This window comes from Zosterops lateralis, assembly GCF_965231275.1.
Source record: "Zosterops lateralis genome assembly, chromosome: 1".
Classification (NCBI taxonomy): domain Eukaryota; kingdom Metazoa; phylum Chordata; class Aves; order Passeriformes; family Zosteropidae; genus Zosterops; species Zosterops lateralis.
Genome location: NC_139762.1, coordinates 25,368,089 through 25,388,818, shown reverse-complemented (window position 1 = coordinate 25,388,818; position 20,730 = coordinate 25,368,089). Strand labels below are relative to the sequence as shown.

Sequence of the window (20,730 nt, the reverse complement as noted above, 5' to 3'; positions counted from 1 at the left end):
ATCAGCAGCTTCTCAGTGTCTGTCTTGAAGTTAGAGAGATACACGACTCAGGTCTGAAATGCACGTCCACAAACGGAGAGAAAAGAAATGCTGCAATTATTTGTTGGATTATTCACTGCAAAAGGAGACTTGGGGTGTCTTACAACCATTACACAGGAGGTCAGCACGATGCCAACAGGATGCCATGGGCCTTCTTATTGACCAGAACTATTTTATTCTTCCTCCTACAACTCCATCTGCCTGGGTGAAGATTCCTGGTGCACTGCAAGCTCACTGAAGAAGGAGCCGTGTCTGTGTTTGTATGTCTTGTACAATGCCAGCAGGTCCTGGTCCAATGCTGAGGGTCCTAGCTCCTGCCAGAACACAAACAGCAGAGCAAACAATGAAGAGGCAGCCTGTTGTAGCTGGAAAGGCAGTTCAGCTTCTTGAGTCCTGTGGACACCACACCTGAAACAGCAAACTCTGATCGGGTTCAGTGGTGTTTGTTTTACATTGCAGTACTGACACATCCTTCTGGTATCATCCTGGCAAATAAATTCAATTCCCTGGTGTAGAGTGAATCACATCTTTCATATAGGCAGACAAAACCCATATATGCTAAAGCATTGCAAGGGGTTAACGAATGGAGGAGAAATTATCTTAGAAAACAAAATTTAAATAATTCAATAATAATGTAATCTTCAAGTTTCCAGGATAAGTATCTGTATGCTGCATTGGCATGCCTGTTACTTCTAAATAAACGGCGGAGAGGAAAAAAGGAGTGAAAAGCTGCTCTCAGCGCTTAATTTTCATTGTTTCGCAGTGTGTTACGGCCTCGGCCGGGACTACAGTCCCCAGCAGCCCCCGCGCGGCCCCGCCCCGCCCCTGGCGCGCACCCGGCGGGCCGCGCGCGGAGCGCTGTCGTGGCGCTGGCGGGTGAAGGGTCCGCGCCAGGCCCCGCCGTGTACCCTGCGGCGCTCCCTCCTCTAATTCTTCCTCCTTCTTCTCGTCCCGCTGCTCCCGCGGCAGCTTAGGGCAGAGCCATGAGGCGCGCGGGGCTGGGTAAGCGCGGCGGGGCCGGGCCGGGCCCTGTCAGGGCGCGGGGCGGGGGAGGCGTGAGGGGCTGCGGCCGCGGGTGCCGGGCTGTGGCAGGGCTCGGCGGCTTTGGCGGGGAAAGGCCGGCACCTCTGCCTCTGCCTCTCCTTCTGGCCTGGCTGGATTTACGGAGCAGCGCTGGGGATTGTGTTTCATCAGAGAATCATAGGATTTGGTGTGGAAGTGACTTTAAAGACCATCGAGGTCCACCCCCTCCCCTCCCCCATGCCCTGACACCTTTTTCTAGATCAGGTTGTTCAGAGGCCCATCCAGCCTGGCCTTGAACACTTCCAGGGATGGGGCATCCACCACTCCTTTGGGCAGCCTGTTCCAGTGCTTCACCACCCTCGCAGTAAAGCATTCTTTTCTAATATTGCATTTAAACCTACTGTTTTTTCAATCTGAACCTATTCCCCTTGTCCTGTCACTACATGCTCTTGTAAATAGTCTTGTCCCATTTAGTTGTGATGTTGTTCAGTTATTCTAACACTTGAATGTTGGTTTGAGCCATGTTCCCATGGATAGGCAGCTTTGTTGCTCTTCTTTCAAGTGCTTTCGAAATCTGTATGTTTTCATGCCATTTTAGGGAGCAAAACCTCAACAATCCCAACTATTATAAATTTATTACAGATATAATCTGGTGCAACTTGAGAAATCCTTGCAGAGTTCCTGCTAAGTGTTTTAAGCAGCTTAGGCCTCATTTTTCAGCCAGCAGTCATGTTGATGACTAGAAGGAAACTTTGAACTCCCACATCATGTTCTGCAACCATGTGGGTGCTGTGACGACACTGTAAAGCTTAGGAGATGTTGACACCTCTGAAATGTGTGACTGAGTTCTGGGGCTTCCCCCTAGGAACTACTTAGGGCTAAACCAGGTGTGTCTGACACTGCCCTGGATTTACTCCTACACTTCAGGTTTGTATTGGGCAGTAGTATTTTCATGAAATAAAACAAATATTGGGAACACTTCTTAGTGAATCAAGAGAGGTGTTAGTATATTTATCATTAAAAAGTGGGCATTTGATAGTGCTTAGGTCTTTGGTCCTTTCCTTTGTCAGACTGACAGCTCCCTCTTGGCTGGAGTGAAGCCACCCAGCTGTGTGCTGTTCCTGAAGAGGGGATGTGTGTTTATGCAAGGAGTTCTGAAGAAAGAACATGCCTGCTTTTAGGCTGTCTCTGGCAAACAATGCCTTAAGGATCATCCTGAAACTGCTTTTTAAAAAAATCTTCGGGAAGGTGAAGCAGAACACTTAAACATCTGTTATCAGCTGCAGTAAAATTTTCTGCTTTACCTTTCAGCTGTCACTGCAGAACTATTTTTTATTTAATAGGCTGGAAATACAAGCTGGGTACCAGCAGCTCTGCAGTTGTCACCAGCTGCCTGGTACCTCTCTCTGGGCCTGCAGTTATGTTTGGTCATGTCCCTGCTACTTGTCAATGAGCAGTGCAGCAGGACAGCCCATAGAACTGCCAGGCTGAGGTTTCTGTACTTCTCATGGATAGTTGTAGCCGGGCTTCTTCCTTGTGCTTCCTGTGACATAAAAAGAAGCAGCTATGCCTGTTGAAGAGCTTTGGAGCACTTGTTCATATCTGCATTGTCACAGTCCATTTAAGAGACCATTGAAGAGTTTCAGTGGTTTGGAATGAAGCTGTATGGTTTATTAACTTAAAATCAGAATCATGTGTCGCTTGGTAGGAAGCACTGTAGTTAGATGCACTTGTAAAATCAGACAACAACAAAGTGGGAACAACCCAGACTCTATAAATCATAACATTTTAGTTATATTTCTGTGTTAGGCATTGATACTTTTAATTTATGTCAGGGTAAAAGGGTTCTTGACTCACTGTGATGAAATAAAAACAGACATTTCATTGCAGTCTACAATTTCCTTGTGAGGGGAAGAGGTGAGGCGAGCACTGATCTCTTTGGTGACCAGTGGAAATACCCAAGGGAGTGGCCTAAAGTGTCAGGGGAAGTTTAGGTTTGATATGAGGAAAAGGTTCTTCACCCAGAGGGTGGTTGGGCACTGGAAGAGGCTCCCCAGGGAAGTGTCACAGCACCAAGCCTGACAGAGTTCCAGAAACGTTTGGACAACACTGTCAGGCACATGGTGTGACTCGTGACGATGGTCCTGTGCAGTGCCAGGGGCTGGACTTGGATGATCCTTGTAGATCCCTTCTAACTCAGAAGATTCTGTGATTCAGTCCTGTTGAAGATCTGTCTAGCTTAACTTACAGAGTAACAATTAACAAGTACAAATGAAAAGAATTTTCATTACTTAGATCTAAAGGATGGCTTAATGGATATATATATCAAAACAGCATTGTAATGCTCTATTTTAAAATATTAATATCATGTATGCCAAGCATACAGTGAAGCTTTCTGAGACAGAGCTCTCAACGTGCATGTGGTTAATGCCTCTTCTCTTTTTCCTCAAAACCAAAAAATCCACCCAAACACAAAAGTCTTTAAAGTGTATTTAAAAGGCATTCAATTTTAGTATGCTACTCTGACTAGGCAAGAAAATATTTACTTATATTTAAAAAGTATTAATGTTATAACTGGATTATTAGTTGAATTAATCTAGTGGATTTTTTATCATAAAGCCTATAGTAGTTCTTTTCAGGTTGCCTTTCTAAATCTTTATGGCTCTTCATTGTTTTCAATTCTTAGATTGGAGGTCTAAGACTGATTTTTGTCTTGAGTGGACATGACTTTAATTCTCCTGTGCCCATGCTGCTGTCCAACTGCTGTCTGTAGGAAATCTTTATCAGAGGCTGGAGGAAGTGAATGTGTGGGGCTGAGCAGCTTTCATTCCCTTCTGCCCCTCATACTGGGCTGACTCAGTTGTCTGGATGACAGTCCTGAACCTCCATCACCCAAAAACAAAGGCAGGAGTGAGAATAGAACTGCAGAATGGTGACTGAAACAGCAGTGCTCTGCTCAGAGGCCTGCCTTCTGCTCTAGGGTCTTGTTTATAAAGAAACTCGTGTGACCATAGTATAGTTTGTCCTTTAAATGTGCCATCAAGTGATGTTTTTCTTTGTCAGAGAATGGTCTCAACTTCCCTATTTTCAGTTTGATTTGCTTCATGTAATGACCTCAATGTTTTGTTCACATCTTCATGAAGTGCCTGGATTGATTTCCATAGAACTCATCTGAAAACACTATCAAGAAAAACCCCCCAGCCATTCCTTAGTTTCTCTTCTTTTATTTGCCTATCAAAGGGTAACTTATGCATTTTAAAAAAGGTTGAGTCCCTGTTCCAGGAACATGCAGAACACTTGCTCCAGTGGTGTTGTGTCTGACTCCTGCTGCTGTGTTTACAGGGGATGCAGCAGCTGCAGGGAGCTATGGCTACACCAACAGTGGCTACAGTGTCTATGAAGAAGAGAATGACAGGTTAACAGAAAGTCTGCGTACAAAAGTCAGTGCCATTAAATCGGTACGTATTGAACTACAGTATTGAATTCAGTTACATGGATCAGGGAAGCAGCAGACTTAGTTTAAGACAGAAATTTAAAACTGTGATGTATTAACCTGGTTGGATGTCAGGTGACCACCAAAGCTGCTCTATCACTCCTCAGGTGGATGGACAGGGGAGGAAAAAGTACAATAAAAGGTTCATGCATCAAGGTAAGGGCAGGGAGAAATCACTTGCCAATTACCATCATGTGCAAAACAGACTCAGCTTGGGGAAATAAATTTATTGACAGTCAAATCAGTGGGGTAATGAAAAATAAAAGACTTAAAATGCCTTGCCACTACCTTTCCCTTTTTCCTAGGCTCAACTTCACTCCCAGTTTTCTCTACTTCTTAACTCTCAGTGTGCAGGGGAACAGGGAATGGGAGTTGCAGTCAAAAAAAATGTAATGTGAAAACAGCTCTTAGAAATAGCATGCTAATGTCCTCTGAAGGAAAAAGCCTGGTGTTCTGACAATTCTGAGTCCTTTCAGATTGAGGACTTCTTTCAAACAAGTCTAACTGAAAGACAGCTCTGAGATTAAAGTTGTGTGGATTTCTTGTTCTTAAAAGCTTAAAGTTTTATAAAGCACATTCCACTGAACTTTTTAGGCCTGAAGACACTAAGTCTTAGTGGTAATACTTGCTTAAAATTGGTTTAATGTCAAAGAGTAATTAAACAGGTTTAGAATAAGAATTTGGAATAAGTTAAGGGGTTAAAAAAAAAAAAAAAAAGCTTTGACCTTTCTTACCAAATTTCCTTTCTTGTCTCCTGCTCTGGTATGTTACATTTCAAAATCTGTGTATGACAACAGAGCAGTTCATGGTGCCCCAAGGAGCTCTTTCTGGAGCTGCATCTTTTAGTGCAGTGGGATAATCTCAGCATATGGAATAGCCTTCACGTAATCTTCCAAGCAGCCCCATGTAAAATCAGTTTCACTCTTGACTGAAATGCATCAGTATGAGATAATGAGATTCAAGTTTTGACATGTTAAAACAAATGGGTTTTGGCTAATCCAAAGCATGGGGGCCTGGAGTGTATTTCCCTCCATCCCAGGAGTTGAGCAGGTTGTTCATGGCCCGTGTGCTGATAACAGATGAACAGCTGCTAAGAATCAGGCTCAGTGCCAGTTCTCCCTGTTTAACTCCAGAGCTGCTTTAAGCCAAGGCTCTTGTGGCTGGCTCCCACCCTTGTGATGTTGCAGCTGTGTTGCAGCTCCAGCTGTGCCTGATCTCTGATTCCAAGCTGAACCTGACTTCGTTTTGTGGATTGACCTGGGACCTCTCAGGTCTGCCCAGGCCGTTGTTGGCCCTGGTCGCTGTCTCAGGACTGGCCTGTGCAGCTTTTCCACTTTGTCCTGCAGCACCTTCTGTTCTGTGACACAAAGCAGAGCAGGGCTACACAAGTTCACTGAAGAAAGTCCCCTGCATAGTACAACAGCAGCTTGTCAAGAGATGTTTGTAGGTTACAATTGTCAACGCCAGCAACACTTTGAGTCAAACAAATGCTCATGGTTCTGTCTGTCATGTGCCAGCAGTTTTAACAGTTGTTCCAGGAAATGGGTAATTGCTACTTCAGACTTGACTAGATCTTGAGTTTTTAAAAGTCTTTACAATAATTCAAATAAGACATTATTTGGAAAAGAGGAAGAGGAGGATTGAGTACTTTCTGTGACTCTTTATACTCATCTAGTCAGCTGAAAAATCTTTATTTCCTTAAGGGTTATTGACAGAATACTGTGCATGTTGTTTTATGAAAATATCAGGTATTGCTTTCACTAGGGAAATGCTAGTCATGTCGTGTATTTTTGACTGGGTTCTCTAATCTATGTATTAACCGATTACTCGTATTTCATACTTTTTGGTTTTGGGTTTTTTTATAGCTTTCCATTGAAATTGGAACAGAAGTTAAAAACCAGAATAAAATGTTATCAGAAATGGTAAGTATTGAATAATGAGCTTTCTTTAAAAATGGGTCAGGATTAGAAGTTAATAATGTAAAGTATCCTGTCTTTTAGTATGAACATTGGTATTAAAATGTTGACAGCTTATTGTTGACTGTAACGTGTCACTGATTTGTCAGCAGTATCAGTATTTCTGTTCAAAAAGATAAAATGTGCACATACATTATTCTTAAGATACAACCAAGATTTTTATGCTTCAGATATGAGTATATGTTTTCAATTAGCAAATGTCTAGTATCATTAAAAAGACACTTCTACATTTAATTGTATTCTAGAATAGAAGGAGGCCAAAAATAAGAGAGTCAGAAATGCCTTTTCTGCATACACTTTGCTTTGGCTTAGGGTAAAAATAGCACTGGATAAATGGGTGAACGTTTTTCCTGGTTAATTTTTGCCTCTAAAATAATTTGAGTTTTGGACACTTTGAAAGAACAGGGAAAACTATATTTAGTGAGCTGTAAGGGTACTTCTTTTCTCAGAGTAACATGTTTTTTGTTCTTTTCTTTGCTTCTTTTGTTGTTTTTTTTTAATGTAGGAGAATGATTTTGACTCCACGGGTGGACTTCTAGGTGCAACTATGGGCAGACTGAGAACACTCTCCAGAGGAAGCCAGACAAAGCTATTATGCTACATGATGCTCTTTTCATTATTTGTTTTTTTTGTAATTTACTGGATTATTAAACTGAGGTGATGCATGTTACCTCTGGTTTACATTGATTAATTTCAACTGCAGTCTTAGTTAATGAAGACATTGATTTAAAGTGGCACATTTTGTGGATAAAACACAGTGAAATTGTTGTAAATTGCATTAACAATTAATGCGAAGTTATATATAGTTTTCTTAATGTATCAGAGTTTTTCCATCATCCCCTGTTTTGGGGAGATTATTTGTAAATATGCAGAAACTGCTAGTGTAGTGGGATGATTTTTTAAGGGGAAAATAGTTTTTAGAATTGATTGAAAAAATTAACAGTGGTTATTTGAAAATGAAATAATTGCAGAATTTCAAGGCTTTCTTTTTCATTCTGCTTTTAATTCTGGGCCATGCTCTAAATTAGAGCTCCAGTTCCAGGCATGTAGTAATTTCAGTTGCAAAAGCACAAAGAATATGTGGATCTTTCTAAATAGATCTTACCTGTGGATTTTTAAAAGGCTGGCCTGAATCTAGCAAATGTAATAATGGTACCCCCAAAAATTACTTTTGTGGTTAGATCTGATAATGTTTAAATAGCTTAAACTTAGTAGTTTAAGTAGCTTGTTTTGGCAAGAAGTTACTTAAAACTGGAATTTTATTTTTTAATTTAAATGTGACATCACATCTACTCTTTTAAGCAAATGCCTTTCATCATTGGGACCAGCCAATATGGACCCAGCACAAATATTTTCTTTATATTTAAAGTATTTAAAACTGAAATGATTCCATTGAATCACCTGAACTTTTACCATTAGTATGTTTACTTTTCAATTAGTGATAGTTCCTAAATCTACAATGCATGATGTCTGAAATACAATGGCAGATATTTTAAATTTTATATTAAAGTATATTATGATGAATTTGTTAGAGGTGCAGTCACATCAAGGTACTTTATTTTGAAGACTTAGCTTTGGCTCACCAAGTGGTTTCTAATCATTGAGGCTATTACATTGCTGAGTTTAACATTCAAAAAAATTAAGTTTCCTAAATATTGAAGTTGTATCTACAATTTTTGAAAAACTTTTCTAGAAATATTGTATTATGTGTTACCATTAATAACCAATTATGAACTTACAAATAAAGTGTTCTGTAGTGTTATCCTAGCTAGTGGTGTTTATATACATTTTTTTCTACTGTAGAAGACTAGTGTATTTTTTTGGAAATGGTGCTGTTTTTAAGGGGCAATTTTTATTTTTTAAATCAATAATACAGGCTGCCTCTTCCAGCTTAAATGGCTGTTTTAGGAAGACTTTAAGTAATTATGGACAGTTTTCATATTAAAGTGTTTATTTTTAATATTTTTCTTAATAATTATGCACAAAACATGGTACATTGCTGCTGAAGTTCAGGCCTACACAAGCTCAGATACATTTAAACAGTTGTTTGTACAATTCTGAAAATTAAAATTTAACACTACTCCCATCACCAAAAGTCCATGACAGAGTGGATAGAAATTGATACGGATTTGGCAAAGACAGAGCTCATTTTGATAATTGCTTGCTGAAAGTGAAAGATAGGGAAGGTACCTGTAATTGAGAGGAAGGGCACTGTTCTGGGGTTTCATTATGGCAGGGAATCATTTGTGACATAATTGTTCATCTTGAAAGCAAAGCTATACTGAAATGACATTAAGCTGCATAGCTTCCATTCGTGTGGAAGTTCTGTTTTGTTACTGTCATCTTAGATGCTCTAAAGTGTAGTTAAAGCTTGATTAAAAACCACATTTTTTTTTCTGTGTGCTTAGCATGCATCATTGGAAAACTTAAGTAACCCACTGAAAATAACAGAATGCAGGAGGCTACAAGCTTTCAGAGTGCTTCATATTAACAAAAATTTGACACTGGAAAACACAGTGATAATGGTGGAAGACCTTGATGTGCATTTTAATGGCAAAATTACTGTTTTCCACTCGAAGAGTATTGGCTGCTTGTCATCTTCAGATTGCAGCACAAGCCATGCTCTTGCTTCCTTAATTTTCAAGGAAGAGTGGAGATGTGTCATTTTCTTGGAAGTATATCCATATATTTGCATATGATGGAAAGCATGATTTCATCTGTGCCACCTCCTATTGACATCAGTCTGAAGTCCCTGTGGAAACATAAAGGGTGGATTTAAAGATTTGTGTGCTGTTCTGATGGTGCTCTGCTGGAGAACTTGCCCAGAATTACTTACACATTGCATACGAACACAACGTGCCAGCAGAACACCTCATCCACTGGCTCCTGGGCAGCTGGTCTGGGATGCTTCTCACAAAACCCCTGCTGGTCCTGTCCCAAACCTGTAGATGCTTAAGCCTGCAGTTGAACTGTAGGAGGGGAGGGAGCTTTTCCAGGACCAGCAGCAAAAAGCATTGCAGCACTTAAATTTGCTTAACTATGGTAAAAGAGTTGACCAGCACATGAGGTATTAGAGAATTGCACAGAAAGGGTAAAGTTTCCATTCATGATTTTTAACCAATCCAGCTTTTCCTAATGGCGATGTAAGATCTGGTTAAAGCCTTATTAGTGTAATATAGTACCTTGATGTTACATTGTATAATATTGCAAGTAGTGTTTTATAGTATTCTAGTATAGTTTTATATAATCTATAGAGCTTCTGTGCTTTAAAAAATTAATGGCTGCTTCAAGAATATTTACTCTTGATTTGATATTTCTAATCACACTCATTTAAAACCTGCCATTATCATCACTAGATCATCCTTAATGGTATTGCCTGGGTTCCCTGTGCTGACCAGAGTGTGCTACTGCAGCCTCATGCAACTTTACTCACACTTTACCTCCTTTGGGGGAAAGAAAAAAACACCACCAATAACACTGCCAAAACAATTTTAAACTACCTCTACTTAGTAACCTGAAGATTCCCCACCTTCCTGTGGGCCTTGCTGAAGGCAGCAGACCTGGAACAGTGGTAGGTTCTTAGTGCTGTCAAGCTTTGTGGAGCTGCAGAAAGCCCCTGCCAGCGCTCAGCATTTGGCATCTTCACTGTAGCAACAGCAAGTAACTTAATCCTAAGAACTCCTTCCTCTGTGATGTCAATAGAAATCCTCTCTGCAGCAGGAATCCTGGACACATGGGGCTTGTTTATATGAAGTTACAAATAGGCAGTGGTAAGATCTGCCTTTGGTGGTGTGTGTGACAGACAAGTCAAGCTGTCACATATAAAGACACAGCTCAAAAAACCAGAATATCTTTTGTATGTTGTGCTTATGTGTATCTTTACAAATTTGGTGATAATTATATTTTGGTCTCTATGGGTGAGATACGGAATATTTCTTACAGAATCTACAGCCAGGTGACTAATGCTGACTGTCTCTGGGGAGACAGGACAGAAGGTTTCCCCCTAATTTAAGCAGATTAAGATGACAAAAGACGCAAACGATTTTAATCTAGCAGCCCTCTTCGGGGAAAGAAACTCGCTTTCATCATAAGAAAACAAAACCATGGGATTAACTATGCTGCCAGAAACTCTGTAAGGAAGCTGGGGAAGAGGACATAGTAAAGTCAGCTTGTATATCCATTATTTAATGTATGCTTATGGTTTGATAGTTATATTATATCAAGAATGCATTATTAATACAGCACAACACCATTTCAATATATATAAACATTGGAATTTAATTGCATTTGTAAGGGACATTGTTAGGATACAGCTGTAAAGGCTTTTGATTTCTGCATCACCTCTTTGTTGCCACATGAACCACCCACAGCCCTGCTGAGGTGAGCACCAACCTTTGGTGGCTTCCCCCTGACCAAGGGGAAAGACTATGAGGAACCAGTCTGCAGCACACCAGGCAGTTTATAAAGGTGTCATTTTGAGGGACCAAAGCTCTGGCTATTTGCTGAATGTTGTTGAATGCTGTTTTCTTTAGAGAGTGGGAATTAACCTGAGGAAGGAGAGAAATCCAACTATTTTGTTCTAGCCCTCTAAAATAGTCCCTGTGAAGTGTTTCCTTTTATTCAGGAAATCCCATGTCTCTGAAATACTCACTGTAGATTATAAGACTTCACTCAACCAAATTAAGAGATATAAATGGTAAAAATTAATCCACATTTCAGTGAATAAAAGCAAAAAATTCCTTAATGTCAAGTTAAAAAACTGCACTTAGGAGGGAGGGTGAGGAGCCATTCCCACCCACCAAACTCAATCCAGGTTATCAGTAACTTCTAGTTAGGTAGCAACAGGAAAAAAAAAATGCCATCCACATCGTCAAATCATGCTTCTCATCTTCACAGAAGCCATGTCATACAGCCTTCAGAAATATGTAAAGCACTGCTTGAAGGAGAAAAAACAAGCTCCCTTTAATCTTGGACTACCCTAATTTGAAGGTATTGAGATAACAAAGTTGTTCTAATGATTAGGAACCATCTAATTTACAGCCTGAAAATGTATTTCTGAACAGTGTCATTCAAAATGGTCTGCAGTTTAATATTCCTCTGTTGGCTGGTGTTGACCCCTCTGCACTCTGAGTGACATTTGGACCTTGTTTTGCACAAACTTAGCCATGTCTATTACCCTGCCCCTAAAACTTTTGGTCCCAGTTTTCCTGAAAATCAGGGCTGGTCTTTATCCCAGTCTGAGCTCTCGGCTGTGTGTGATTTCTCTAGCTATAATGCATGGACAGGAACCCATTCACAGCACAAGCAGAGTTTTAGATCTTGAAATGTGCTATATGCACCTCATGGCACACTACATCTGTCTGTAGCTTCAGGCTGGTAAAATCTCATCATGTTTGCAGTGTGCCTTCCACTACCATTTATTACTTACAGCTGAGAAGCTGGGCCGTCTCTGGGAGCTGCTCTACACTTCATTTTCCTCTGGAAAACCATATGGAATTGGATTGAAGCCCTTTCTGTTCCCAAACAATCTGAAAGGAGCCTGCTGCACTATCTATGATGCAAGTGTCTGCACAAAACTTCAAACTCCTGCCAAAATAAACAAAGAAATTTTCTCTCCCTTTTCTGGCAGTGATCAGTGCCAGTCAGACATGGGGAAGAAAGAGAGTTTTGGTGACTTTAGCCCAGGTTTCCCCTAATAGCCTGGCTTTATGGCAGCAGTCCCTCAGAGCTGCTGCTCTCCACTTCCCTGGTTAGAAGGCCATTGGTAAATCCTTACCAAGGTTTGCATGGCTCAGAGTAGCACTGCTTCCCAGGCCATTCATACACTGCTTCTTTTCAGCACAAACTGCACTTGATAACAAAACCTTTAACCTTTTATTTCTCATAACCAATGAGTTTTAGGTTTTTACTATTTTACGGTTTTACTACTGGCAAGAATTTTCTCCAAAAAAATGTACTGATGAACCCTCAAGCCTAATATTTTGTGACTTCTTCCGTTTTCAGACTCAGCTAGATTACCTATAGGCTGTCCAAATTAAGCAGAATCTGAAGGAGGCTTTTTTCTAGAGAGAAGAGTCTGAGCTGGTGCCATGCAGTGCAGCAGGCCTCTGACCCTGTGGGCTGGCAGAGCCCACAGCCATACCTGCCAGTTCCCATAACCCTGTCCCTTCCCCCTCAGGGACATTCTGAAGGCCAAGATGAGGGAATGGGCATCACCTTGGCCTGCTCTGAACATAAAGCAGAGAGTAAAGCACAGCTCTGCTTAAAAGTCATCACTGTACAGTTATCTGCTTTGATTTGCTGTCTTAAAGGTAGATGTCATGTGCTTCATCTCCTAAATTCCTTCTCGAGGTACTCAAAAAAGTCAACCAAAGTGGTAGACAGGCATCTGTCTCAAAGCCTCTGCAGAAAGAGGTGGAAACTGAAGATTTTGTTTCACAGATGACAAGAACTGGTATTAAGTCTTGTCTCAGCAGTTAGCTACAGACTTCAAAGCAAATTGTTTTTGTCAGCAGAACTGGATAGGTTTCATTTTGCTTGGTACAACTGTAAATTGCTATAATGAAAAAAACTGATTAAACCCTCCCAGTTGTCTGGACTCACTCAAGTTTAGACATGTTTTGTAAAGAATGAAAGACAATAAAAAATGACAAAAAGTGAAACTGAATGAACTTTTGAAATATTTGAAGGGGAAAAAAAATCTAGACAGAAATACATTACTTATGACAAAATCCAGTTAAAATTATACAGAAGTTTGTTTTTTCAACTATTCTCAATTACAAATAGACCTTCATATTGCAATAATTACGCGACAGTTGAGGAGAAAAATGAAAATGTGTTTCTTCTGCAGCATTTGCAATGCTACTTACACTTCTATTTCACAAGTAGTCAATACTTTTCACTACTGCCTTCACTACTGTCTTTCACAATGTAGCAAGTAAAGAAATGATAGCATTCTTCCCATCACAGCCCACAAGAGTAAAACGTGTAAGAACTGGAAGCAGTTAGACATGATGTTTAGCAGGTAGGAATAATCTTAAAAAAAAAACAAAACCCAACAAACCAAACTCGTTTAAGAAGACCATGTAAGTTCTTCCTGTAGCAACTGAAGTGCACACATTTACTATTAAAATATATGGATCACTACCTGAAATATTTTAAAACTCATGAAATCTGAAAAATTGCAAGAATCTTAATACTAAAAAAGGTATCCTTCCTCTGATCTGTCATAACCTGGGGTTTTCATATACATGACAGGTTTGTTCAGTAATTGACTTTTGCCAAGTCACAATGTCTTTGAGGTCTTTCAGACAGGGGAGAGAAAAATAAACAAGCATGACTCCAGGCTAGTGCTTTCCTTCTCCAGAATCCTGCTATTAGGGTACAGTTTGGAAAGTCCATTCTTTATGGTCTTTATATTGGTTTGTATTTTTCTATGAAACCTTTTGATATTTGGGCTCTAAGCTTTTTTTTTTTTTTTTTTTTTTTTTTTTTTTTTTTTTTTTTTTAAATTAACCTATTCTCCTTATTTGAATCTGTACAAGTGAGACATTTACATGTATAAAACCAACCCAGTACAGACACCTACATGGTGAAGCAGTTCTTTTCATGCCTTCTAGAGAACAGGCACTTAAGAAATGCCAGTTGTTCTACAAAGTTTAAAATGTTAATGATTAAATGACAGACATTAATAAAGTATGTTGGCAAACAGTTTTGTGCCATTTCTGTTTATCATCTCTAACTGACACTAATAACTAAAATTCAGAGTTCATGCACTAATCATGTGTTGTGATGTGTGTTCTTTGAGGAGTGAGTAACAGCCTGATGTGTTGAAGACTAACCAACATTTCTTTGGGAACTTCATAAAGATAATGCTACAAAAAATGTTTGTACATTAGAACTAGATGTCCTGCTGTGCAATTATACTGCTGCTACTGGACAAACATCCCAGTGACGTGAATGGTTACTCAGACTGATCTACTATAAAGAACAGCTTTAGGGAAATTGCTGCTTTGCTTATTGTTACAGATTAACAAGATTCTGACTTGAGCGTGTAATTGTTTATTCAGGTAAAACTCTCCTTGTTCCTTCCTGGACCTTTGGTTACTCAATGATGGAATTTTACTGATTCATAGAAAATTTCAGAGTATAAATATCACACTGTCTTTAGCCTCATTTATAACAGTGTTTGTTTTAGAGGCAGAAAGATAAATTTCTTTAGCCAGCTGACTGTGTACACCAACAGGAAACACTCTGGACTTCTTCTAAGGAAAAATGTCACTGTGCTGGCATACTTAGAAACCTTTCTGGAATCCACACAGAAAAGCCCTGCTCACAGTTAGCACTACTATTCTGGGCTAAGAAATCTTAAATCTATGTAAAAGCATGTACACAATAATCTGTACAGACTACAACATATACAGTAAGTGCTGGAAGACGCGGATTCATTTTATTCTGAGTGCCTACTGCAGTAGCTCTTAACATCTCCACCACCAGTGACCATTAGTTTTTAAAATAAGTTAAAAAAAAAAAAAATAAGGAAAACCATCATATTGACAGCTGGCTTAAAACCACCATCGTAAAGCCATCTGTACCTTTGAAGACCAAAAGTATTGAGGATCTATTGACTTACTGCAATGGCATTCTTATTCACAAAATACTATTAAAAATAAAAAAAGTAGCTCAACCTACCTAAGAAGAAACAAGCTTTTTGCAGATTTTCTCAAGTGTTCTGCTCTCACTTTACACAGACACATTTACCAAAACTTTCAAGTAACTGAACCACTGATATGGCTAACTTTGGATTAGGTATTGTCTATGGAAGGGCTATACAGAAAGCTGTTACTGCAAGAGAATCCAAAGTCAATTTTGGTCCTTCTACAAAATATAAGACATTGAGGCCAGATACCAAGAAAACTGTTTCCTTAAGGAGAATTTTTCTCTAAGTAGATAGAGACTAAAATCTGAAGGGACTTCAATTAATTTGCAAGAAGGCCTCTGTACCATTTTAATGAACTTCTGGACACAAATACATCTCTCGTATGTCTCACACAGTATCTAGTGTGACTAAGCAGGTGGCGACTGCTATCAGAACAGACTAATGTAGAAGCCAGGTGGGAAACTCCAGTTTCACACATATCCAGGGAAAAAGATAAAGCTGATTTTCATTCATTTTGGAAAAAAGCTTCTGGTTTTACTTCTGTTCTTGTAATCAAGATTACGAGCAAACAAAAAGCAAAGAGAAAAAAAATTCGCTGGTTGGTAGCTCTCAATTTCCCCTCCCCGTTTTCCTACTCTTTGGCAGATACCAGAAGACCATCAGGGAAAATACTGAGTTTTCCTCTTTCATTTGACATTTAAGCTAACCTGTGGGTAGCTCAAACTTCACAATTGTAATGCAAAGACAAGACTTGGCAAAAGAATAATTAAGTTCTGACACATCTACCCAAAGTTAATTGCACTAGGTGTTCTTGCATCCACAACTCACTTCATTGACATGCTATGAAGCTGAACAAGACCATTCACACTGGTGAGGCTCTGGTGCTCTTTTGAAGTAGGTGATTGTTTAACAAGACATTAAAGAGGATAAATTTCAGTTAAAGTCACTTTGTATTTGCATCACTCCCTTACCTGTAAAACCTGCTCACGAGAACTTCACTGGTGAATCCCATGCCTCCCCAAAACTGAAGACAGCTATCAGTCACTTCACGGATCAGACGACCTGCCTTTAGCTTAGCCATGGAAGCAAATTTTGTCACATCGTTGCCTTCTAAATAGAGAGCTAATAAAAAAAAGAAGAGATAAAAAAGCAGTCACTCTGGAAATCACCTCCCCATGTTCCTTTAGCCTGACAAGGTTCCTTGCCCGAAGAGAAGCACATCTGGGGAGCAGATGTGGGAGCTCACCCACGGCGCGGTGCAGCAGCGAGCGCAGGAGCTCCACTTCGGTCGCCAGCTCGGCCAGGCGGAAGTGCACGGTTTGGTTGTGCAGGACAGGCTGCCCAAACACCTTCCGCTGCCGGGTGTACTCAATAGTCTCTTGTATAATAGTCTCCATTGGTATCAGGGCTGTAAGAAACAAAGCACAGAATGAGATATCATCTTGTCAGATCTGTTTAGCTTCTTGTTGAAAAAGAAGTTTTTTTTCACATTGTACAACCAACATATTAGGTTTTCTAAAGCAAATTGTTCTGTACACTCAGTTTGGGGTGAAACTTCAATTCTGAGAAGAGTTTGGTACCCCTTGTACCTTGAAGACATCTATCTCACTCGAGCCCCAAACTGCCAAAACCTGGAAGAGAGGGAGGGGAAGTGGGTAGGGAAGAGGGAGAGTCATAGAAAGCAGTACCGAAATTATGAGATAAACTTTATGCTTAGTGTCTCATCTGGGGCCCTAGCAAAAGCTTGTGGCAACTGCTACTTCTGATGCTACCTGTGTCCTGAAGGTTTATTAAAATCCTGGGAAAAAAAATCTGAAGGCAGACAGTGTAGTATGCTTGGTGAGGAACGCTGTAGAAATGTAAATTGAAGAAAGCCTTCAGGGAGAAGGCAGAAACTTATTCTGAGATCAAGAAACACAAATAGACTGCTTCTTACATCTGCATTCTGTGATCAGATCCCAGCATAGAGAAGAAAAAATTCACATTGACTTTAAAAGAAACATTAAATAATTCTCCTAATGGAAACAGAATGAAAATAAGGTACTGCTGTAAAACAGGTGAGAGAGGCAGCAGACAATGCTTTAAAGCAGAACTAGTTTACTGCTTCTTTTTGCCCAAACTGAGACATATCCCATTTTAAACATGAAAAAAAGGGAAAAGTTTCTTTTCCAAGGCAAACCAGCCTTGAAGTGAATGACTAAGCTATCAGTCTCTTGCAGTGTAGCTGGGATAACAGCAGGTACAGAATGTGTGGAGAATTTTGTTTGGCAAACACAGACCCATGTTACTATGATAAGCAGCAGGGCATAATTTCACAAATCTAGCTGTATGAGAAGGGTCACATTTTCTCTTTTCAAAATATGCATATCCACATCAATTTGCATTTAGAATCTAAACCACAAAACTCTGAATGTGAAATGCAAAATAAACCCAAGCCTTAGACTACTGTGAAATCCCTTTTCCTACCTGCCAATTACTCACATGACTGTCCCTTGCAGGAGCATGGTGTGGCTCCACATATCTTTTTTGCTTTGTTTTCAAGATCACTGCTATTTAAATTTCATCTCTGTACTGCTCTCTTGTGTTGACTCTGCCTCCCACCAGTTGCCCCTGCCGTGATTATTCACCATCACTTCCATAGAGCACCATTTTTCACATGATGTCTCCACATTCCGTAGTGTGATCAGATTTTCTCATTACCTAAGTATCTTCCCCTCCTTTCTCATACAACTAACCACAATGCTTAGTTTTCAGAAGAGCATATACAGTAATGTCCTCATTTCTTCTGTGTTAACACATTGTGCTGTCACCCAAATGCTGCCTTTCTGGACAGGAAAATAAATTTCTGTTTTGAGGAACATCTCTTGAATAGAAATTGAGATCCTTCCAAAGGACAATGTTATATAACACTGTAGCATGTATAACACTAACAGTTTTTTTACTTGTATGTCTATGGTCTCCAGCTTGAGAAATAAAAGAGCAAGGTGTATCCAGGCACCACTTGTCCCTTTCCCTCAGACTGGGGTTCTGGGAAAACTGCTCTTATAGTGTCCACCTCTCCAATTCACTGCCCCTGCTGATCCATCCTCCTGTTTCCTTTGCTGCCATTACTGCCCTTCTTATTTCAGGAACTGTCATTTGCACACAGAAACAGACAGAGGAAATCTAAGGACTGTCCTCGGCTGCTTCAAAAGAGGTCATCAGGTCAAGAGTCATGATTCTCTCTCTTGACTCTCTTCTCCCAAGACATCACCTGGAGTACTGCATCCAACTCTGGAGCCCACAATACAAAACAGACATTGATCTGTTGGAGCTGGTCCAGAGGAGGGTCCTAAAGAAGATTAAAGGGCGGGAGCATCTCTCCCATGAGGACAGACTAAGAGTGTTGGGGTTGTTCAGCCTGGAGCAGTACAGGCTCTGGGGAGGCCTTATTGTAGCCTTTTGATATATAAAGGGAGCTTACAAGAAAGATGGAGACAGAGTTTTTACCAGACCCTGTAGGGGAACTGGTTTTAAATTGAAAGAATGTCGATTTAGACTGAACATAAAGAAAAGTATTTTGGAATTCAAACTACCTGATCTTTAGGGTCCCTTCCAACCCAAACTATTCCATCATTCTATGACTCTAAGAAATTCCTTATGAGAGTGGTGAGACACTGGAACATGTTGCCCAGAGAAGTTGTGGATGCCCCATGACATGTCCATTCCCTGGACATGTTCAAGGCCAGCATGAATGGGGCTTTGAGCAATCCAAGTTTAGTGAAAGGTGTCCCTGCCTGTGGTGGAGGGGTTGGACATCATGAACTTTAAAGGCCCCTTCCCAAACCATTCTGTGATGCTGACAAGAGGTATTCAGACCTCTGAGCACAGCTCTAACATGGCAAACCTTGGCTGTGTAGCAAGCAGCACCAAAATGCAGCATACCATGTATACCATGACAGCCAACAGCCATGTTCAACAAGATAACATCACACAGCACTTTGCCAGTCATATGAATTCAGAGAAATGTCATTCATAATAGGGAACACCCTTTTTTTGTGTGTGTGTATTTGTTTCCTTTTTTTATACAGTGTTCCCCACATCCTCAGGCAAACTTAGCCCCATGGGTTTCCACTGACAGCACTGCAGGAAATGTCACTCTAGGGCAGCCTAAGGAATGTGTGGCCTACCACAGGGCTGAGAATTGTGAAAGCACTTGAAGTTGCCAAATGCAGAATATTCTTTTCCTTGTATCTCCATCCAACTTACATTATTCCGCTTGAAATTTTGCTCACTGTAAAGACATTTTGTCTTGTTGCTATATTTCCTCTCAAAAGAAAAGGAAATTAATGTATTTTTCTTAGGTTGTGACTGATCACTTTCTAATGAAACATACAGTGAGCTCTAAGCTAAGCAATCTGATTCTCAAGAACATTTGTTGCGCATGCAAAAGGATCTGTCATCCCATTTACTGGCCATGACTCAATGGTGCTCATAAAACTGAAGCTGCAGGAGCAAAGTGCAGAAGTCTCTAAAAAAGTGCCATTCTGTTCTCACATGCACACTGAACTCCCTCTTTGTCTCTGAGTTAAGCAATTCACAAAACAACTGTTTGCTTTTTTTGCCATAGAAACATTCTTTTCCTGTGATCTGTGCAATATGTCCTCGAAGGGACAGTGTTTACCAAGTGTCACAACATAGGAGACACGTGGCACCTTTTTTCCTTCCGTGAAGCAAGAAACACAGTGACTTTGACCAATGCCTTTGATAATGTGTCACTCAGAAGAAGAGACCACACCTGGGACCAAATTTTGCAATTCCAGGAAGTTAGTTTCCCATTTGTATTTTAAACCTGTTTGACTGAAAATAGATTTTTAAAAGACAATAAATAAAAGGTGAAGAAAGATACTGGCCACATAGAAAATAATTAATAAAAAAGAATTTTACAGCATGTGGTACTTTAAAATAAAAATGCATAAATTCCCCCAACCAAACAAAGAGAAACAGAACAAAAAACCCCAAACACCACAAAATAACACCCAGAAAGGAAAAACAGGCAAGAGTGGCAGCCAACTGCCTTTTCCAAGTTAAAGGAAGCAGTGAAAGTGAGGATGCCAGGACTGTCACTAAACCGTTTCAAAGCAGACTGATGATTTTCAGTGTTACAGTCATGAACTGGGAAGGAACAGAAATATCCTACCGAGAGGCAGAAGTGAAGACCAGGATTAAACATGCAGACCTAAACACAAACTACTGAAGGCACTTACATTGTTTAGCCCATCTGAGGCTTTAGCAGAGCAGTCATGGTTGAATATATGTGAAACCATTTACAGGACTGGAAGTTAACACACCTAGATCCTGTGGTACAACAAACTGCACCCATCAAGTAAGGGCTCCCTTCTGGTTACTCTTTTTCTTGTTTACCCCAATTGCTGATCACTGAAGTTTGCAGCTTGGCCCAAACCACGGGTCTAGTCCCTGCTGCCAGTGCTTTTATGCATTTTATATCAGATAGTTGAAAAAAGAGCAAACCCAAGAGGTCCAACAAGGTTTATGCCGTA

General features: G+C 40.2%; 2 protein-coding genes across 2 annotated transcripts in view; one reads left to right on the top strand and one right to left on the bottom strand.

The window, feature by feature from the left end:
• Nucleotides 1–917: 917 nt before the first annotated feature.
• BET1 (Bet1 golgi vesicular membrane trafficking protein) lies at nucleotides 918–7,201 on the top strand. Its single transcript, XM_083878218.1, has 4 exons — nucleotides 918–1,041; nucleotides 4,405–4,520; nucleotides 6,421–6,477; nucleotides 7,037–7,201. Exons 1-4 carry the CDS (start codon nucleotides 1,023–1,025, stop codon nucleotides 7,190–7,192), a joined length of 348 nt encoding a protein of 115 aa, XP_083734344.1. The 5' UTR covers nucleotides 918–1,022; the 3' UTR covers nucleotides 7,193–7,201.
• Nucleotides 7,202–7,324: 123 nt separating this feature from the next.
• Nucleotides 7,325–20,730, bottom strand: part of LOC310919063 (putative acyl-CoA dehydrogenase 6) — a gene marked incomplete at its 5' end in the record, with an annotated part of 81,389 nt that continues 67,983 nt past the window's right edge. Inside the window, 3 exons of the mRNA XM_083878203.1 lie at nucleotides 7,325–9,283; nucleotides 16,162–16,312; nucleotides 16,437–16,598. Of these exons, the coding sequence (XP_083734329.1) occupies nucleotides 9,193–9,283; nucleotides 16,162–16,312; nucleotides 16,437–16,598 (404 nt within the window). The 3' untranslated portion in view covers nucleotides 7,325–9,192. The remainder of the gene's footprint in view (nucleotides 9,284–16,161; nucleotides 16,313–16,436; nucleotides 16,599–20,730) is intronic.